Source organism: Triturus cristatus, chromosome 5_1, assembly GCF_964204655.1.
Source record: "Triturus cristatus chromosome 5_1, aTriCri1.1, whole genome shotgun sequence".
Classification (NCBI taxonomy): Eukaryota; Metazoa; Chordata; class Amphibia; order Caudata; family Salamandridae; genus Triturus; species Triturus cristatus.
The window spans coordinates 992,457,429-992,480,051 of record NC_140587.1 but is presented as its reverse complement, the minus strand read 5'-3'; the positions used below and the strand labels follow the sequence as shown (position 1 = coordinate 992,480,051).

General features: G+C 45.3%; 1 protein-coding gene across 2 annotated transcripts in view; it reads left to right on the top strand.

Annotated features, from left to right (window-relative positions):
• MTRR (5-methyltetrahydrofolate-homocysteine methyltransferase reductase) overlaps positions 1-22,623 on the top strand; it is a 399,747-nt gene that overhangs the window by 145,867 nt on the left and 231,257 nt on the right. For both annotated transcript variants that reach the window (XM_085606098.1, XM_085606097.1), the window contains one exon: positions 16,580-16,668. In XM_085606098.1, the coding sequence (XP_085462224.1) occupies positions 16,580-16,668 (89 nt within the window). The remainder of the gene's footprint in view (positions 1-16,579; positions 16,669-22,623) is intronic.

Here is a 22,623-nt window from a genome sequence, read left to right as displayed (position 1 = left end):
CAGCTCCTCGAACGACTTTATCTTACCCTTAACCAAAAGGTCTCCAACCCTGGATATGCCGATCAAATCCCATTTCTCAAACCCTTTTGTGCGCCAAAGCTTCCCCAAAATCTCGGAGTCAAACAGCGGGGTGGCAAGGGTAAGCTTACCCCTCCAGCCCAGCGAGTCCGTCGCCACCTTCCACACATGGACGGCCACTCTGGTGGGCCCCGTGAGGGTGAGGTCCGACGATTTTGAATACAACGCTCTGTGGTAGTTACCCCCACGGAGCAACCAGCGGTCCATGGCGAAGCCAGGGCTCAGCGCCGGACCATAGACACCATGGTTAATCGCGCTCAACTGGGTGGCCCAGTAATAACGTCGAATGTCTGGAAGCGCGATACCACCGTCGTACCACGGAAGCGTCAGCTTAGCGACTGCGATACGCGGACGCCCGTCCCATAAGAGCGCGCGCTGGTGACTTTCGATCTCATGGAAATAGCTGGCCGGGACCAGGTCAAGAGTATTCTGCAGGGCATAGAGGAAACGGGGAAGGGACATAATTTTAAACAGTGCTGCGCGGCCAAGGAGAGAGAGTGGCAATCGCCGCCAGCCCGCCACATCCCGCCGCAGGCGCGCCAAGGGAGGGAGCAAGTTCTTCTCGTAGCGCAAGATGGGGTCGGTGGAAATATAGATCCCCAAATACAATACGGGCTATCTGGATCGAACAGTTACGCGGGACAGGCGGGACATCCCCACACAGGACATACAAGTGTGACTTCCCCCAATTAATGACTAGGCCCGAGTTCCTACCGAAAGATGTCAAGACGTCACAAACCACTATCAGAGATTTCTTAGGCGAGGCAAGATATAGCAGAATGTCGTCGGCGTAGAGTGAGATACGGTCTTCGTGGTCAGGCGACCAGCGAATCCCACGTATATCCGGGTGCCACCGTATCCACGCCGCCAACGACTCAAGAGCAAGGGCAAACAGCAACGGCGACAGGGGACAACCCTGCCGGGTGCCTCTCCCGAGCTCGAAAGGAGCCGACGCCCGCCCGTTCACGACGACGCTTGCAAGAGGCCCCTCATAGAGCAGCCTCACCCACCCCACGAATCCAGGCCCGAATCCGAATTTGGCCAGCACCGCCCACAAGTATGCCCACTCTACCGTATCAAAGGCCATCGTGGCGTCGAGGGACGCCACAATAGCCGGCTCTCGCATCGTACCCGTCCTGGCAATCACGCCATGGAGGCGTCTAAGGTTTAGTGCAGTGTTACGGTGCGGGATAAAGCCCGACTGATCCGGGTGGATCAAGCCGCCAAGTACCCGGACCAGGCGATTCGCGAGAATCTTGGCAAGGATTTTCGGCTCGGCGTTGAGGAGCGAGATCGGCCGATAGGAACCACACCTATCCCGGGGCTTCCCGTCTTTATGTATTACCACAATCGTCGCCAGCCGTTGATCGAGCGGAAGAAACCTGTTCTCCCGCGCCTCCACGAACATGGCGGTCAAGTGAGGAGCCAACTTATCCGGACAAAGCTTGTACAGCTCTATCGGCAGACCATTTGGGCCCGAAGCCTTGCCGGAGCGCAACGCACGGATAGCACCTGCCACTTCGTCTACAGTGATATCACCATCAAGGTCCTCCCTATCAATGGCGGAAAGGCAGGGCAGAGCGATGTCACGCAGAAGATCACACGAGTCCTCAGTCGGTCTATCCGAGACCGAGGCGTATACCGTACGAAAATAGTCCGAGAAACACCGGACTATACCGTCGGGATCAGTGACAACCTCTCCCCCATCCGTCAACAACTCCGGCACCACACGATTAACACGCTCCTTTTTGTCCAGCCATGCCAGCAATTTCCCGGCCTTATCACCAACATCATACAACCGCCCCTGCTGCTCCCTGTGGAGGGTCTTGGCGGCATTTGTCACCAGATCCCTATACTCCAATTGCTTAAGGCTCAACTTGTGCAGCGTGGACGTCTCAATATCCCCCTCCAAGGCCAACTCTAGAGCCGCTATCTCGTCCTCCACTTGTATCACCTCGGCGTCTCTCCGCCGCTTGGCGGCCACTACCAAGGACAAGGTTTCTCCTCTCAGTACAGCCTTGGAAGCTTCCCACAAGGACACCGCGGAGTCAACTGAGCCCTGATTTTCTCGAAAATAGTGGTCAACTGTCTTCAGCAACGCGCTGCGCAGCTTGGGGTCCCGAAAGTACCAGGGGTTAATGGGAGCCACCCTGCCCTCCGCCACCCGGCCTATGTCCAGACGTGCCCACACCGGTGAATGATCTGATATGCCCCGTGCCATGTGCCTAACCTCAGTTACCAAAGAGGCGTGTGCCGCCAGAGTGAGCAGATAATCAATCCGGGAGAGACTCCCGTGGGCCCCGGAATGGAAGGTGTATCGACGCTGAGTGGGGTGCCGCAGCCTCCAACAATCTACCAGGCCAAAAGTATCAATAAAGTCGGGAAGCCACTTCTGAGCCCCCCCGGTGTCTCTGGGCGGGTACCTATCTAGCATTCCAGAACCAACCGCATTGAAGTCCCCTCCCACAACTAGCATCCCTTCGGGGAGGTCCAACAAGGCCTTGCCCAGATCAGCAAACGTGGAGGCCTGCAAGGCAGGAGGGACATAAACAGAAACCAAAACCAACGTTCTGCCCTCCCACCTCCCCGACACGGCCACAAAGCGCCCCTATCATCAGCAATGGTGGAGTCGACCTCAAATGGTAGGGAAGCTCTGACAAGTATGCCCGCACCCCTGGATCCCGAGGAAAACCCCGAGTGAGCAATGAATTTGTAGCCCTTTCTGTTAAGTGCATAACACATATTCCCTATAAGGTGGGTCTCCTGCAAGAGGACCACATCCGGCAAGGTCCGTTTCAAAAATTGCAGGACTATCCCCCTTTTTATACGGTCCCCTAAGCCATTAACATTCCAGCTGAGTACGTTTAAGCCCCTATCCCCCATCCCTGAACACAAAGAGACCTCCCCCCCCCCCCCCCAGAGAACCACAATCGGACCATTCTAACAGTCATTACTACGCCTTGCAAGAAAAAACAACAACAACCCCAACATCCTGAAACCCCCCCCCACCCTGCACCCCTGCGTCAGCTTACAAAGCCCCCCCAACTTGCAGTGTGCCTGTCGCCCTACCAGAAACGAATCTACAAAAAGCACCCCAAGGGAGGAAAGAGCCCCTATCTTCCCCCCGCCGCCCTCCCATTACTGCAATAAGGTGCGAGTCACTGTCCAGGGCTGAATCGAAGCAGGCCAGCACCGAAGGTATCACTTCTGTCCATCCCGGTCGCCTTCCACCCCATCCACGCTGTCCCGGCCGGGCTGTCGCCGAGGGAGTGCATCCAACCAGTCCCCTGCCATGTCCGGCGATTCGAAGAAGAAAGTCCGATCCTCATATACCACACGCAGCTTAGCGGGGAAAAGCATGGCATACTTCAGGTCCATATCCCTAAGCCGCCGCTTCACCCCCAGGAAACTTTGCCTCTGTTTCTGCACCATCTGGGTGAAATCAGGGTAAAAGCTCACAGAGGCATTTTGAAAAGGCACCGGGCCTGTCACCCTCGATGCTTGCAGGATAGCGTCCCGATCTCGAAAGTGGAAAATCCGGGCGACAATCGGCCGCGGGGGGGGCTCCCACCTTAGGCCGTCCGCCAGGCACTAGGTGAGCCCGCTCCACCGCGAAAAACTTGCCGAGGCCCTTTGGCGCAAGATGATTCACCACCAGATCCTCGATGAGGAGGTCCACGGAGAGCTCCTCCGAAGTCTCCGGGACCCCAATAATGCTCACATTATTGCGCCGGGCCCGACCTTCAAAGTCCTCGAGCCGGCGAGCGGAGAGGTCGTTCGCGGTTCGTAGCTTGCGGACCTCAGCCTGGATTTCCGAGACATCGTCCGCGAGGCCAGTAGTCTTGAGGTCCAGGGACTTGACCCGCTCATTGGTTTTCCCCAGGTCCGCGCGAATCAAGTTGACATCGACCAGAATCATGTCCACCTTGTGCGCCAGGGTCTCGAACTGTCGCCCAATCGAAGATTGCATCCCATCTATCGCCCCTTTGATATCCTGCAATGATAACTCCGAGGCTGGGGATGAATCGGCCTTCTGTGCTTCCAGCGACTGTCCCGGTCCACCAGGCGACCCCTTCTGCTGGGCATAACGATCCATATTGTTGGATTGGATATAGCCTCCCCGCCTAGTAGTCTTAGACTTCGACCTGTCTGCCTCCGATTTGGTCGACATCTCGGACAGCAGGACGGTCAGTCGCAAGAGGACGTCCCTCACTCAGGTAGAGGAGACAGGGACGACTAGGTCTTCAACAGCCGGTCAGGAGGTCTTCCAGACAACAGAGGGGCTGTATGACGCACTCCCAACACGGAGCAAACAAAGGGCGAGAAAGCGAAAGTGAAAGTGCCGCGGCATCCGTCCGTCAGTTCACACCTCCCGAGGCCGCTGTTGTTCAATTAGTGGCCGGGCATCCTGCCAACGCAAGCCCCTGGCATCCTTCGGAGGTAGGCCGCAATCTTCCGCCGTGCACAACTTCGGTCCCCGGTGGGCGATCTCGGCCCGGACAACGTCAATCGCCCCAGCTGTGACTCATCTGCAGGATTCCGTGCATGAAAATCAGGATTTAGGACAGGATGATTGCCGGAGGGCGCGAGGGTAGCGGGAGCTCAAGGCTCACGCGGCCATCTTGGTCAAGCGCTAGGCTCCTCCCCCGCTGTTCGGAGTTTTAATCACTCCTTGTTCACGGGCCCGTGAACAAGGAGTGATTACAACTCCGACACGCGTAGGGACTTCCGTTGAATAAAATACGTCTTTGTACAGAGGCCACGGCACCAGTGAGTTTTCTTTCACGAACAGAACACTGGATTGTGTTGTGTGTGTATATATATATATATATTCACTGAAAAAAACCATAGGTTTCAGGGGCGTTATAGTTAGGGCTTCCGGTTTGATGGTATTTATTTTTTGGCCATTTCCGTCTGTATTTATCCATATTTATTTTTGGGCTATTTTATCTGTATTTATCCATATTTATTTTGTGTACTGCGTATAAACGATGTGGTAAAACTGTACAATCCCTTATCTATTTAACTGATAGGCGTGCACTCCTACTTTGATGTCTGTTGTGTTTTAGCTATTTAAACTGCCAAACATTACATAATGATACATCTAGTGGTAAATACTAACATTATACCATAAATATATGTTGAGATATGCGTTATTTAAAGAAATTTCATCCTGTTGTTTAATTTCCCATACTGTCCATCTGCTCACTGCTGGCTTATAACTCATGAAAGACAGCACGGAGAGTCACTTCAAAGAAGCACAATTTTCTGTATTTATCCACTTTTAAAAATAAATGCAGACAGAAAATGCATTGTTTTCTGTCTGTATTTATCTGTACAAATCCGTAAAAACGGAAAACAGGGAGCCTTAGTTATAGTTAGCTGGACTTTTCACTCGTACAAAACCATTAATATTCCCCCGTTATAGTTAGTTCAGCTAACTATAACTCACTCGCCCGCAATGCACTGCTGATGACGTCACATATTACATCACTCATGACCTGGTCAGTGACATCACTCATGACATCACTGATGACATCTCAAATGACATCACTGATGACATCATCCAGTGAATGTGTGTTTTTCTGAAAATTATATATGTTTTATATATGTATATCTCAAGGTTGATGGAAGAATAAATGGGCATATAAGTGTCTAAATGGATGATTTGTTTTTGAAAAATTGATTGTATAACTGACTGATTAAGTGTATCTTAGTGAATACATGGCTTAGTGAGTAATGTTTAAATATGTAAATATCTGTATCAGTCTCTCACTTTGTGTATAAGTGGCTGCATGGGTTGGTGAGTAGCTACGAGTGTCTATATAGGTTATTAGTTGGTTTTTTGAATATCAGTATGAGTGTCTGTATGGTTCGGTGGGGGTATTACGTAGTGCATAGGTGCATGAATGAGTGACTCACTGTTTGTATGTGTTGAAGACAGCATGTGTACAGGACTGTATGGGTGGATGAGTGTGTGCATGGGTGTGTTAGTGAGTGAATGACTGTCTTAATTGTGTCTTCATGAGTAACTACATATGTTTTAAACTAGTATATGTGACTATTGGTGTATATAAGTGAGTATATGTGAGAGATTGGAAGATTTCCTGTATGTGTTTCTATAAGTGATTGTTTAAAAGACTAAGTATGTGTAAGTTTCTGTAAAAGTACGTGTGGTGGTATGTGTATAACTGTATATGCAAGTAAATGGATGTTTGATTCTTTATTAGCATGAGTGACTGTGTGTGAGTAACTCTATGGATGAGTGGTGTTGTGTAACCGGATGTATAGGTGTATGAGTACATATCATGAGTGAGTACATGTATGAGTGACTGTATAGGACTGTTGGTGAATGAGTGGATGTGTCTGTGGATCTTAGAATTACTGAATAGGTCGTTGTAACTGGTATTGGTATGTCCATTGTTTTTAAAATTTTAGTTTCTATTTTTGAATGTGTGTATCAAAGGTTATATTAGGGGGAGAGGAGGTCTGCCACTCTATCACAAGGAGGATGTAATCAATGGTGTCATCATTGATGTCATGAGTGATGTCACTGACCATGTCATGAGTGATGTATTATGTGACGTCATCAGCAGTGCATTGTGGGTGCGCGAGTTATAGTTAGCTGAACTAACTATAACGGGGGAATATTAATGGTTTTGCACGAGTGAAAAGTCCAGCTAACTATAACGCCCCTGAAACCTATGGTTTTTTCAGTGAATTTCTAAGGTTTTTTAAATGCTAATTCCTAACTATAACGTGCCTGAAACCTATGGTTTTTCAGTGAATTTCAAAGGATTTTTAAATGCTAATCTCTAACTATGCCTACAGAGATAGGACATGTGAAAAAAGAAAAAAAAACGCACAGAAAGAAAAAAAAAGAAATGCAGAAAGAAGCAACAGAAGTCCTCAAACACGAAGAAAAGTGCAGGAAGAAGGATAACGTGCAGAAAGAACAAACAGAAGAGCAGAAAGAAGCCTTGTTGCAAAATCATCCTGTACCCTCAACTTTTTCAGACGGATACTGGTGGTAACTGAGTCTGACTAACCAGTCCTAGAGCCAGTGCTGTGTTAAAAGACACTCAGAATGCAGTGAAAACACCTACATACACCAGGGAACACTATGCGTTGGGGTCTACCTTTGATTAGCATGACCTCCTCTGTAAGCCCCTAGTATATAATAGGGCAGGGGATTAAAACGCGCCACGGGGCGTGTTTGCACACGTCACCTCAGGCCCCGTCCCCTCACCACTGTGTAAACACGCCCTGTGGCCGTTTTTAGTTGGGAGATTAAGTTCATTTGAATCCTGAGGGTCCCTAGGGTCCAACTAGCCCACTTGTACCTCCAGTAAGCGCCACAGAGCTGCGTTGCAGAGAGACGTAAAAAGTGGCACGGCCTGCACCACCTCTCTGCAAGGCAGCTCAGTGGCGCTTACTGGAAGCACCTGGTGGGCTAGTTAGCCCCCAGGGGCCCTCAGGATTGAAGGCAAATTATTTCCCCAACTTAAAACGCGCCAATTGGCGTGTTTGCACACGTCACCTCAGGCACCGTCCCCTCCCTTCCCCACTGTGTAAACACGCCCTGTGGCCGTTTTAAGTTGGGAGATTAAGTCCCCTTGAATCCTGAGGGTCCCTAGGGGCAAAATAGCCCACTAGGTACGTCCAGTAAGCGCCATTGCAGAGAGGTGTAAAAAGGGGCACGGCCTGCACCACCTCTCTGCAACGCAGAGCAGTGGCGCTTACTGGAAGCACCTGGTGGGCTAGTTGGCCCCCAGGGTCCCTCAGGATTGTAAGAGAATTATTTCCCCAACTTAAAACTCGCCACAGGGCGTGTTTGCACACGTCACCTCAGGCCCCGTCCCCTCCATTCACCACTGTGTAAACGCGCCCTGTGGCCGTTCTAAGTTGAGAGATTAAGTCCCCTTGAATCCTAAGGGTCCCTAGGGTCAAACTAGCCCACTAGGTACCTCCAGTAAGCGCCACAGAGCTGCGTTGCATAGAGGTGTAAAAAGGGGCGTGGCCTCAGAACACCTGTCTGCAACGCAGCTCCCTGGCGCATACTGGAGATACCTGTTGGGCTAGTTGACCCTCAGTATTGAAGGGGAATTAATTCCCCAACTAACAACTGGCCAGGGGGCGCGTTTGCCGAGTGCTGCAAGGAGGGGGTGTGGCCTCCGGCGCGATGCCGGTCTTTTATTTATTTTATTTTTTTAAGAAGGAGGGCTGTGTGGCCCCCCTTCTTTTTCTAATTTATTGACCCTGGGGACCCCATCCCCCAGGGCCTGCATCCTAATTTTTTTTGTTGAAAAAAATAAATTTGGAAGGGAGCTGCGTGGCCCCCTTCCCAAGGCCTTAATCGGCCCTGGGGACCCCAACCCCCGGGTCATGGCCTTTTTTTTTTTTTTATTCTTTTGGAAGGGGGCTGCGTTGCCCCCCTCCTCAGGCCACTTATAGCTCCGGGGACCCCATCCCCCGGGGCCGGCCTTTGTTTTTTATTATTTTAAAAATATATATATTTATAGAAACACCTAGGACATGCTGGACAAACCGTATGTACCTATCACCATGAAGATTTGCGTGGATAGCTATTGATGGGCACATTTAATACACACGCACACCAAGCCATTCAAAGGGGATTCGACAAAAATTCGACCAAACTATGTAAGAAACCCCCTCACGGTTAATAAAAGACACATCCACCGCCGGATGTGTAATACTTTTTATTTTACTCTCTGGAAAGGAGACGAACCTCACTTGAGAGTCACAGCGTGCTCCTGGCTGAGCCCAATGCTGTGTTACACCCACCAGTGCCTGCCGAGTGCCACACACCTCTGTGTTGTATTCCACCAGCTAGTGCATATGCTATGACACTCTCTAGCCCATGTGCACTGTAACACCACCCCGTGAATATGTCATGCCACACTTGCCTGCGCACGGGTTATATTGCCCCATCTAACGTGCCTTCCTCGATCCCTATGTTCTAACGCACTACAACAAAGAAATGATGGACGGAATGCTGACAATGCAGACATTCTCCCCCAGTCAAGAGATCTGGGTTAAATCCATCGTTCTTTTGCCCACTACGCCACCCGAGTTTAGACATGGCCATATGCAAATCGTTCTTGACCCTGTGCCTCATGGGAACAGTCCAGCCCGAACTGCCAAGCCATGTCTTCCCTGGACCGGAATCAAGCATCCTACGACCGGTTTCTGGCTATCAGCCGTCATCAGCCAGGATAGCTTGACTCCCGTGGCGTAGTGAGCACAGGTCCCACGTCTGGGAATACCCATCCCACTTAGGGCGAAAAGCGTTACAACAAACAAATGATGGACGGAATGCTGACAATGCAGACATTCTCCCCCAGTCAAGAGATCTGGGTTAAATCCATCGTTTTTTTGCCCACTACGCCACCCCAGTTTAGACATGGCCATATGCAAATCAGTCTTGACCCTGTGCCTCATGGGAGCAGTCCAGCCCGAACTGCCAAGCCATGTCTTCCCTGGACCGGAATCAAGCCTCCTAGGACCGGTTTCTGGCTATCAGCCGTCATCAGCCAGGATAGCTTGACAACTGTGGCGTAGTGAGCACGGGTCCCACGTCTGGGAATACCCATCCCACTTAGGGCGAAAATCGTTACAACAAACAAATGATGGACGGAATGCTGACAATGCAGACATTCTCCCCCAGTCAAGAGATCTGGGTTAAATCCATCGTTCTTTTGCCCACTACGCCACCCCAGTTTAGACATGGCCATATGCAAATCAGTCTTGACCCTGTGCCTCATGGGAACAGTCCAGCCCGAACTGCCAAGCCATGTCTTCCCTGGACCGGAATCAAGCATCCTAGGACCGGTTTCTGGCTATCAGCCGTCATCAGCCAGGATAGCTTGACTCCTGTGGCGTAGTGAGCACGGGTCCCACGTCTGGGAATACCCATCCCACTTAGGGCGAAAAGCGTTACAACAAACAAATGATGGACGAAATGCTGACAATGCAGACATTCTCCCCCAGTCAAGAGATCTGGGTTAAATCCATCGTTCTTTTGCCCACTATGCCACCCCAGTTTAGACATGGCCATATGCAAATCAGTCTTGACCCTGTGCCTCATGGGAACAGTCCAGCCCGAACTGCCAAGCCATGTCTTCCCTGGACCGGAATCAAGCATCCTAGGACCGGTTTCTGGCTATCAGCCGTCATCAGCCAGGATAGCTTGACTCCAGTGGCGTAGTGAGCACGGGTCCCACGTCTGGGAATACCCATCCCACTTAGGGCGAAAAGCGTTACAACAAACAAATGATGGACGGAATGCTGACAATGCAGACATTCTCCCCCAGTCAAGAGATCTGGCTTAAATCCATCGTTCTTTTGCCCACTACGCCACCCCAGTTTAGACATGGCCATAAGCAAATCAGTCTTGACCCTGTGCCTCATCCCACTTAGGGTGGCGTAGTGGGCAAAAGAACTCTCTTGCCTGTGCCCAGTTCCTGACCCTCCCTTCTATCCTCCATGGTCCTTTGTGCATGCCCCTGCACCCTCCTTCTTGTCCATCATAGCCATTGTGCTGCCACTAACCCTTCCGCTTGCCATGCATGGTCTTCTGTGCTGCCATGGCCCCTCCCACCTTCCCTGTGTGGTCAGCTAGCTACCCCTGACCCCCTCCCACCTTCCCTCCATGGTCTGTGTGTATGCAATCATAGTCTCACTGTTGCTCTCCATGGTGTATCTTGTTTCTAGTGCCCATCCTGCCTGACCTCCGTGGTCATCCTGCTGCTCCTGCCCTGCCCCCTTGCCCCCAGCCCTCTGTTTCCATGTGCAGACCCCTATTCCCTCCCTCCTGGCTTGTCTGTTCCATTGTAATGCCCCTGATCCGTCCCTCCTGCCCTTTATGGTCTGTTATGCTGCAGCTTTCTCTCCTGTCTGTCCATTGTGGTCAGCTAGCTACCATTGCCTCTTTCCCCTCTGTTCTCTGTTGTCCATGTGCATGGTCCTGTCCCCTCCCTATTGCTTTCTATGGATTGTTGTGCTGCACTCCCGTCCCGCATGCCCTGTGTGGTGTATTGTGCTGCTGCAAACCCTGATGCCTGCCCTGTAGGGTCAGATGGGTGCACCTCTCCATGTCCCTCCTGTCCTCTGTTATCCGAGTCCATGTCCCTACCCCAATTCCTCCTGCCTACCATGATCCAATGTACCATACTTGAGAACATTTTGAACTTGGTAAGAGGGAGATTTTGAAAAAAACTGGGGTATTCATTTTCCCCTTTGAGTTGCATTGAAAAAGAGGAGATTGTAGACAGGAGACAGATCAAATAAAGCCCATTTGAGCTTAAAAACATTGGACGTTTCCTGGCTGAACCGGGTCTGTTGGCATGTATGGTTGTACTACCACTGCCTCTTCCTTGTGCCCACAATGGTCTATTATATTGCCACAGCCTCTCTTGCCAGTCCTGTATTGTTGGTTTGTTGCCCCTGCCCCCCTTTCCACTGCCCTCCATAGTCTGTTGTGCTGCCACTGCCCTTCCTGCCTGCCCAGTGTGGTCATATTGTTGCCTCTGCACTCTCCTACCTGCCTTCAATTTTCAGAGTCCGTGCCCGTGGCCTCTGCCTCTCAATGAACAAATAGATTGCTAACATTCTATATTTATTACAAAAGTGTGGAACGCCTGACGACATCTTGATGTAATCAAAACTATAATACCTAGAGCATTTCCTTTAGAAATTACATATATGAGAGGGTCTTATTTGCATCAAAATTATGGTTTGTGCTCTAAAAAACTAAAATGAGGACATATTTTCTGAGTTTTTAAATAGCGACAAAGAACTTTTAAATTATTTGTAACCTTTGTTTTTTTATCCAGTTGACCACTTGATTAAATGTTGCACATAGGGGAGAGGATGTGGTGTTACTTCCAGAGCTGCAGACTTTGCAACTGGGAAACCAGGTTGGAGTTTCTGCTTCAGTTCAACATTCTGTGATTCGGGTCAAATCACTTAATCTCCCCATGTCTACAACCAAAACAAATTTGATCTTGTGTGATGTAACCAATGCTCATGTAAAGCACTCCAATACCTGACAAGTCTGCACTATATACAACTGCAAATACACAAAAATAAGTGTTTGGCACACTTCTGTCATTGGGCTACATGTGGGCTACATCTGGGTGATATTTGTGCTGCATTTGGGCTCTTTTGTCTCTGGTGGCCATCTTGGGAGATTTATTTGTTATGAAGTTTCCTAATTTCCTCATTTACTGCAGTCTCCTCAGTAGGAAATGCTTTCAGTTTTTTACTTTGATTCCATCAAGAAGGTATTCAGATATGTCACACATTTGCCATAAATTCTGAATGTTAGCACTCTAGTTTCTCATTAGATCACTGTAGTAAAGCTACTGCTCACCACAGAAAGCTGCTGCTGGTATTAAAAGTGAATGTTTCAGTCTCCATATCAGAATTTTTTAATGAAATAGAAGAGGATTTGAGAAGTCACTCAAAATGTGCCCTAATTTTTCTTTCTTCAGCACTAATCATAATTTCTATGGCAAAATGAACCCCCTCATTGTGTTCCTTTTTAAATTAAATGTTTTAAGTGTTACCAGTTTACTCCAATCAAGATGGTTTCAGGTGTGCCATACTTTTGTCATAAGTAAGACAGTAAGCGCTCTAGCTGTTCTTAAGAACACTCTGGGACATTCTGTCATTGGGCTATACTTGGGCTACATCTGGGTGATATTTGGGCTACATTTGGGCTCTTTTGTCTCTGGTGGCCATCTTGGGAGATTTATTTGTTATGAAGTTTCCTAATTTCCTCATTTACTGCAGTCTCCTCAGTAGGAAATACTTTCAGTTTTTTACTTTGGTTCCATCAAGAAGGCATTCAGATGTGTCACACATTTGCCATAAATGCTGAATGTTAGCACTCTAGTTGCTCATTAGATCACTGTAGTAAAGCTACTGCTCACCAGGGAAGTCTGCTGCTGGTATTCAAAGTGCATGTTTCAGTCTGCATGTCAGAATTTTTTTATGAAATAGAAGAAGATTTGAGAAGTCAAAATGTGCCCTAATTTTTCTTTCTGCAGCACTAATCATAATTCCTACGGCAAAATCAACCCCCTCATTTTGTTCCTTTGTAAATTAAATGTTTTAAGTGTTACCACTTTATTCCAATCAAGATGGCTTCAGGTGTGCCATACTTTTGTCATAAGTAAGACTGTTAGCGCTCTAGTTGTTCGTTAGAACACACTGGGAAGCTGCAGTAGAACACAAAGGAATCAACTGACAGTCTCTGCCCCTGTTGGATGTACATGTTTTACCGAGAATGTCAGACTTCATTCTCACATGACTGAGAAAGATAATGTGAATTTACAGAAAATATGCTCTCAGTTTAGCTTATAGATCACCTTCCAATCCTCTGTGGTAAAAGCATGCCAAAATAGTTTTCTCTCAAACATGATTCATGATATAACAGCAGAAGGCTTTTTCACATGGTAAAATCACCTTAGAACACACCACAATTCCTAAAATGAGTATGGTACCATCAACAAATGATTTATAATGTAACTAAAGTCTTAAAACCTTCTGTTAACTGCAATGCTTTTTAATGAGGTGCTATCATGTATATTGGTCCCAAGATGGCTTCCAACACTTCTTGGATGAAGTACTGACAGCCAATCAGATCTCACGATGAGATGTGTGGTTAGGCTCCGCCCAGATATGTGATTTTGATTTTCTCAGGAACTACCTCTTTGCCAAATTTGGTGTAATTCCGTTCAGCAGTTCGGGCTGTAGCTACGTCAACAGGTCCTATGGGAAAATGCATGGGGAAAATGCGTTTTGGGACCCCCCTTTTTTCTCGGCCCCCGTTTGACGAATCACCGTGAAATTTTCAGAATAGGAGCGGACCGGAGCTGGCCAAAAGTTTGGAAAATTTCGCGAACATTCATCAATTGGCGCCAACGTTATTCCAAATAGAATGTTGCGTATTTTCTATGGAAAATAGGTCCTAGCTATAACTGCCTACTGGCGACTTCCGTTTTTAACCATTTATTATATTATTTTTTAAGTTTATATATTTTTTTGGTAGCACTGTTGTAGATTGTAATATTTGCAAATGAATTCAACAATTATACCATAATCGCAATGAAATTTTGGCCCACTTGGGCAACACACCAGTCTTGATTAATGAAAATATTGTAAATAATGAGAATAATGAAAACAGCAATGTTACGCAGTGAGAATGCAATAAGCATTTTATATTGACACTACCAAACATTACGGTCTTCGAACCAAAATGACAACGCATTGAACGTAAATTGTCCTCCAGCGCTATTTTGCTTGTTTTTCTTTGGATATTTGGTTTATTTTTCATTAGTAAGGGTTATTAATTACTCCCTAAAATCAAGCTACGATTTGAGAAAAAATGTTTAACATGACTTCATGTTCTTGTGGTAAAACTACTAGTCTGTCGTTGAATACACTGCATTTGTAGTTTTTGTGCACGTGACACGTAGCGAGTGTCTTAAAATGGTGGCAAACTTTATTGTTAATGGTTGGTGAACAAGCCTGCGGGACAGGCGAAACGCGTCCAACAGCTGAGCATTAAATTTTGAATTTATGCAAGACACGGCGTCGTCATTCTTTACTTTGAAGTATCGGTAATTTGAACATATATATATATAGCGATTTAGCAGCAAAAACAATAAAGGATAAGCATCAAAAGTGGTCTGTTTTCGATTTGGCGTAGTTAATATGCCTGTATAAAATTGAAGTTCCAACTGTGTGTGTGTATATATATATATATATATATATATATTACCTACTGGCGGTCGCCAGTAGGTAGTTATAGTTAGGACCACGTTTCCATAGGAAAACCTCAACATTCTATTTTGAATAACTTTGGCGCCGGTCGACGAATCCTCGCGAATTTCTCAAAATAGGTGGGGCGCTACGCTACGCTCCTACCCTGAAAGTCTCGGGGGGATCCGTCAAGCGGGGGCTGAGATAAAAGGGGGGTCCCAAAACGCGTTTTTCCCATGCATTTTTCCATAGGACCTTTAGAACGAGCTACAGCCCGAACGGCTGAACAGAATTACTCAAAATTTGGCAGAGAGGTAGTCCCTAGGTCAAGGAAGTGCCTTTTGTAGGTCTGGTGTAAATCTGTTCAGTATTTCCGGAGAAAATAGCATTTAAAAGCATATATATATATATATGCGCGCAGGGTGCGCGCACCGTGCGAGCACCGTGCGAGCACCCTAACGTGCGCGAGCGTAATTCTGATTGGTGGTTACATGTTAGTCAACGTTCGAATCGGTCGAAATCAGGAAGTGTCGGCCGCCATTTTGTTTGTTTTCAGTGCGAGAGTGAAAAAGGAAGGTGGCGAACGTGAAAAGGGGGCAGGGTAGAGAGTTCCTGACCCCCTAGCCTTTGTCAGGGGGTCCCTGAAGGACCCCGAAGGCAAAAAAAAAAATTTTTTTTTTTTAAAAATCGCGGGGGTGCGCGCACAGTGCGCGCACCCTAAAAAACACAAAAAAAAAATTTTTTTTTTTGCAAAAAAAAAAAAAAAAAAATACGCAGGGTGAAAACCCAAAAAAAAAATAATAATAATTTTTAATACGTAGTTTATTGTAAAATAAATATATAAAAAATAATACATAAATAAATTAGCATTTAAAAAACCGTACAAATTCACTGAAAAAACCATAGGTTTCACACACGTTATAGTTAGGAATTAGCATTTAAAAAACCTTGCTAATTCACTGAAAAAACCATAGGTTTCACACATGTTATAGTTAGCTGGACATTTTACTGATAAAAAACCAATGAAATTCCCCCGTTATAGTTACTGTAGGCAACTATAACTCACGCGACCGTAATCCTCTGCTGATGACATATGTGTCTTTATGAAAAAAAAATATTTGTAATATATGTATAGCTAAAATTTAATGGAAGAAGACATGGGCAAATAAGTGTCTAAATACAGTATTAGCATCAGCAGAGGATTGCGGTCGCGTGAGTTATAGTTGCCTACAGTAACTATAACGGGGGAATTTCATTGGTTTTTTATCAGTAAAATGTCCAGCTAACTATAACATGTGTGAAACCTATGGTTTTTTCAGTGAATATATATATATATATATATATACACACACAGAGCAGAGATGTAAAGCTCCCACGATATTAATTAACTCAATGTAATGGTAGTCATGATGTGATTGCCAAAATATAATGCATTGTGTTGTGCCAACTGATTTTCGTTTGGTTGTATTTGAAGATGAAAGCAGAAGTTGTTTACTTTGCCACTGCATTTACGTACCCGGAAACAGATTAGATGCTAAATGTCCGGTTTTTAAAGACTTGTAAAATAAATTATTGTGCTCACCAAATCAATTTGGTTCCTAACTACCTCCTGGGGATAAGATCAGAGGATATCTCCTATGAAAGTGAAAAGATGGCTTACTGTGTAATACAGCTAACATCCCTGTGCCCTTTTTTCTCGTTTCGCTAACAGGGGCAACTCTTCCACAGCATATCCCAGTAACAAATAGCTTGAAAATCATTCTTACATGGTTTCTCGAAATACGAGCAGTTCCCAAAAAGGTAAAGTATTGTTTGCTTGACTTGCAAAAACCTATGTCTTTTGAGATATTATAGCATAACAGGGGTGTTCATATTGATTATGCAATTTAAAAATCCACTTAATACTTTTTTTAACAAAACTAAGTAGCCCTTTTGAATCAGCTGTTATGTGCTTAAAATGAAAACTAGAACATCTAGTAATTGTGAATATACGTCTTGGCATAGTTTTAAATTTAAATGTATTATGGTTTTGAACAGATGTGAAGGAACAGAGACCCCCTAAAGAAATATTTATCCTACTCACCAGGAGAGTAGTACTGACTAACACTGGTGAGAAAAAAGTACAAAATTATGCAGAAATAGATCTGGATTGGGGCAAAGAGAAAATAGGAGGCTCACAGTTACTGTGCGATACGAACCTCATTGCAGAGGAATAAAGCTACTGAGTACTGTGGCAGACTGTGAAGTAGAATAGCATAATCTGGCCATTCTGCTAAAGAGTTGTGAAAAAGTATGGCATCCTCCTCTTTTTGAAAGGAAGCCCCTGTACTCTCATTGTCATTTCTACTATCAGTGGTACATGCATAGATAACTTTTAAGATTTAAAAAGTGTGGCCTAGATAGCAGCTTTATGCTACATACTCCAGGATTCTAACTGCAGCATACTAAAACTGTCCTAGACCTTTATACAATACTACTGCAAGGTAAGCAGCTGGGCTCATTATTGTCAGTCAAGATTTGTGGTGCCATTGTCTTACCCTACATCAATTGTGCTGATGGGCTAACATGCCCCGTTTCTTGTTTATGAAGCCATGAGTATGTTTTTGCACTTTTTCTTATAGAGACCAATTCCTATTAATTTTCTACGTCTATGGTTCATCCTACTTCAAGGTAACTGATAGTTTTCCCCTTTAACCTCTTAACATATTATTGTTAATAATATTTTTTTTTATTCAGCATACTGCCATAAAAAGCACACACTACAGCATACAGTTAAAATATGAATTGTACAAACAGTGTTCCCGTAGAAGCTGTATAAAACTCATTGAAATCCTGATAAAATATGCAAAGGAAACCGTGTCACTCTATAAAACTCTTAATTAATCGCCATGTGGCGATAAGGGTCACCTGTACGTTAAATATACATTCTTACACACATAGCAGCTCCCAACGATCAGAAATTTCCCCAGGTCATCGGTAAAATCATATTACTACCCCAAGTCCAGTTCAGATTATATTACCAATTCATTCAGCGATTCCTGTATTGCAATTAAAAATCTTCCTATTGCACATGTCACATTTAAAAATCTCACATTTGTCAATAAGCTAAGTGCTTGATCCCTACTATCAGTTTTATAGGCAATAAGAAGAGGTTTTAAAAGTTCTTTCCGTTCTTTCAGGAACCACAGACAATCCAGCAAAATATGTGGGCCACCACATTTTACTTTTAATTCACATGTGCACAGACCCTGTTCATTCGTCATTGCCGATTTTTATCTTCCAATCAGCATTACAAGGATTCAGGCCAACTGTAAACTTCAATACTGCATTTCTAAGCTTCGAGTTTGGCATGGCCTCGATATAGGGGAACATCTGATCGTTAGTCTACCCATTTACTAAGTATTGAGTGGACAATTTGCTCCCTAAGTAACATAAATCTTCTTCACAGGCCTTAATGTTGGTAATATCCCGTAGTTCCTGCTTAGGGGTCTGCTGCCCTGCTTTCGATTGATCTGGTTCTATGCATAGCTTATCTAACTTATGTCTAACTTGGGAAGCCCAGTTAAGTTTACTTTCCTCTATTTCCTTTTTACAAAGATTTGATATTTTGGGGGCCTTTCTCTATTCAGTCTCTGCCAGAAATTTAATGATGATTGCATTCCCCGAAAGTTCCAGGCCGTGAGATGGCATTCCACTCTCACAGCCTGTATCATGGTCGACTGAGGAAGAGCAAGGAGCAGTTTCACGCATTTACAGTCCTCTAAATTCCAATCCAATTTGCCACCTAAGGATAGAACCTCTACACCGTATTGAAATTGTGGGCGAACCATTGCATTAAAAGCTGATAAAATTGGCCGCAGGGAGGAGCCACCATACTTCTGCTTGAATTGTTTGAGGCCCCATACTGAAGAGAGAGCCTTTTTATTTTAATGACTGTATGTGGTCCCTCCAATTTAACTTGCTATCGAACCACATACCCAAATATTCATATTTGTCCACTTCTTCGACTTTAACCTCACCCAGCTTCCAGTAAAATGAGCTCTTTCTTTTACCCAGCACCATTATTTTTGTATTTTCTATATTAACCGTGAGGCTTTTTTTTACACAATAATCGTTAAAAATGTCCAGTTTTTTCCAAACCCCACTCTGTCATGTCCGTTATCACCAGATCATCAGCGTATAGCAGACATGATATATGGGTCCCCCCATTTTAGGACTTAACCTGCCAGCCTTACTCAGTATTTTTGGTAAGTCAGAAAGGAACAAAGAAAATAACAGTGGGGCCAAAACGCAGCCCTGACGCAATCCATTCTTTTTCTAAATTTTCTTAGATAAAGTTCCAAGGGTATCCAAGATTACTCTGGCCCAGTTCAGAGAATGCATTTCCTGAATTAATGAAAGTGCCTTCATGGTGATTCCGAACTTTGCCAGCATAATCCACAGTAGACTACGGTCTACCGAGTCGAAGGCGGCTCGGAAATCAACGAAACAGCAGAACAGATATCCTCGCACTTCTATTGCCTTTTTTGCCATTGCCCATAAACTAAGGCAGTGGTCTATAGTTGAGTGGCCCTCTTTGAACCCACCTTGCTCTATTGGTATCAGATTGTGCTGTTCTGCCCAGGTCTTCAATACACCTAACAATATCTTAGAGAATACTTTCTCCCCCACATCCATAAGGTGATAGTTCTGGTGCAATTTGGCATCCTCCTTTTTATATATTGGTCTGACAATGGCCCCCTTCCAACTTTCTGGGAAAATCCCAGAGGTTAAAATATTTTAGAAGGCACATTTAGAAAGCTTGTCCACCAGTCAATATTATTTTTTAATATAATTGCTGGTAGGTTATCTGGCCCTGCGGCTTTAGTTGGTTTTAAAGATCGGATGGCTTCTTTTATATTTTGAAAAGAGACGTACGGCAATAATTGTTCTACCTCCTTGGACCTTATTACCGGGGTCGTCTTCATCCTTTTCCCATTATATAAGTTACTCAGGTGTTTAACCCAATCGTCTTCTCCCACTAAGCACCGCATTTCCCCTTGTACATTTCCGTCTTTTATCAATCGCCAGAATAATCTTATAATATTTGTGTTTATCAATTCTAACAATGTTTGCCAATTTTTGGACATATATTCTATTTTCCTTTCTCTCAGCTTATTTTTATACACAAGTTTTGCCACTCGAAGGCTCGCCATTGTAACTTTATCCTGTCTTTTTCTTAACTGTCTTTCCCATTTTTGTACCATCAACTTTAAATTCCTACACTCATTATTAAACCAACCATTTGTTCTCTTTCTTCTTGGGCCTGGGCCCTGATTTTACCTGTATCCTCAAACAGTTTACCACCTGCTCAATAACCTGGTCGTACCATGTTAGTGTTTTATCTCTTTGCTCCAAATTACTAATAGACGTATAGTCTATTATCAGGTTATTGACCAGTTGTAGACTGTCCTCTGTTATACGGGTGGTTATAAGTCTGGGGTGCTCTATCTGTAAAGGGACCACTCTTTCTCTTTTCGATTCCTGTTCTATAATAATTAATATTTGAAGGGGCCAGTGGTCACTACCTTCACTCTGCAATACCTCAAATCCTTCTACTTGCTTAAAGTACCAAGCATTTATAAAAGCATAATCAATTGGGCAATTCTGAATCCCTATGCGATAGGTCTTTATTGCGGGCAGTCAGTGTTCGACCGTCCATTGGCACAGAATAACCCTATAGAACCGAGGAACTTTGCTATATATTTGTCTTGTGCAGAACTACCTACTCCCGCAAAATTTGCTGGGGGTACCTGTGCCAAAGTTTGTAGATCTTTAAACAATTTATCGCTAAGGGAAGAGTCCACTTTATGATTAAAATCTCCTAGGATCATTATCAGTTGTGATGCATTTGTTATACAGATGCCCTCCAGATCCTCCTCTAGCAATCCCAGTTGCTCTTCATAGTCTGTTATGGCACCAGGCTGAATATATATATTGATCACTAATTTTTCTCTTCTTTCCCATGTGCCACTATAGAGCTCTACCTGACTAGCTAGTAACCCTCTACATTTCACTTTTAGTTTGGTTGCTTTATTGGCTATTTTTGATGATACCATCATAATCATCCCCCCTGACGGTCGCCCTAAATTTAATCGTACTGCCTCTTTAGTGAGCATAAAAAACCCATCTATTGGTTCAGGTACCTCGCACAACCACGAATCCTGAAAACACAAAATTTCATAACTACCCAGCATTTCTCTAAGGGTGTCTTGGGATAGCTGTCTCTTGTGTCCCCCTATATTCCACGACAGCATCCATAGGCTGTGCGAGGACCCCGATTCCTAATACAGCTCAAGTCTTATCCCCCACCCCCTTTTCCAGCTCTCCCTCTGCCCTTACCACCATCTGCTTTACAAATTCCGAATAGAAGAGGACCTTTGTTACCTGTTTGCCTTATATCATCTGAAGTAACCTCACCCAAAGTAGGACATTTAACCAGTATTTGTAGTAGGTTTGAGCGATTTAGCGGTTTTACTTTCTTTTTCCGCTTACCCCTAACCTTCGCCCCCGTGGTCCCATAAACACTAATAGCCCAGCTCTGTTATTATACTTCCTATTACTCCTGTCTCCTGAAGGTACTATTTCTGGCTTTAGGCAGTCTCTTTTCCCTGGTTGCTCTAAAGGGGGCTTTCCCCTTATTCTTATGCCGACGGTTCACCACCCGCCCCGCTCCCTACACTTCTCTTTATCCTCTGTACTACAAGGCTTTGGGATTGCGTACTTTCACTTAAGGTGTCCATCCTCTTCACCGGTATCATGTCTTTTCTATTTAAGTTCTCCCTTAGTCCTTTTTTACTTCTGGTTCCATCTAACGATCGCCTCTCTTGGTCTAGTATCACCCCTCCCTGCCCATCTCTCCGATTTGGATGTAAGCCCCTTATCTTTCTCAACATATTCTGTGGGTTCCTTCTAATCTTATTCTTGGATCGAACCCTCTTAAATATCCAGTCGGGCCTCCTCTTTATTACCAACATGGGGCACTTTGAGATGTATACCGTCGGAGGGTTTTTGGTCTGTATAGATTCGCCCTCAATCGTACATGATGAAACATATACCTCCTGATCTCTCTTCTCTATTACGGGACGTACTATTGTAGGCATATAGTTATTAATTTATTTTAACTCCTCTGCGATCTGCTCTAGTTGAGTTTTATGGGTTTTCCCTTTCCCATTATTCTCAACTAGAGCTTCAAGTATTCCCTGTAGGGTCTTTTGCATTAAAAACATCACCTCTAGTAATGACGAAGCCATATCAAGTTCCAGAGATGACTGTGAGGTATCGGGGGAAGTAGGGCCTTGCTGGGGCATATCGGATCCCTCCCTCCCCTGCCGAATAGCTGCCTGTTGCAACGTTTCTTTATCTACCGTGGGGATCTCGAATCCGCTATAGGAAAGGCGGGGCGATGACGATAACCTGGGTTCCAGTAATGACAACCCCCCTTCAACTACCCCCCCCCCGTTCTCCCAGCGCTTGGTCCAAATCTGGTAGAAGGGAGTCATTTGTTACGCTTGTTGCGTTCCTTAGGCTCTCCTTATGGTCTTTTTCTTGGATTTCTTGCGGCGCAGAGGAATGATCACAAACATCAAATTTCTTTTTTTAAATAGATTCCTCCAAAGAAGTCCCACCCACTTCTTCGGTGGGGAGTAACAATGTATCTTGCCTACTTGATGTCGACCTTTCTTCTGGGTAATCGATGATGGTCTTCTCTATGGA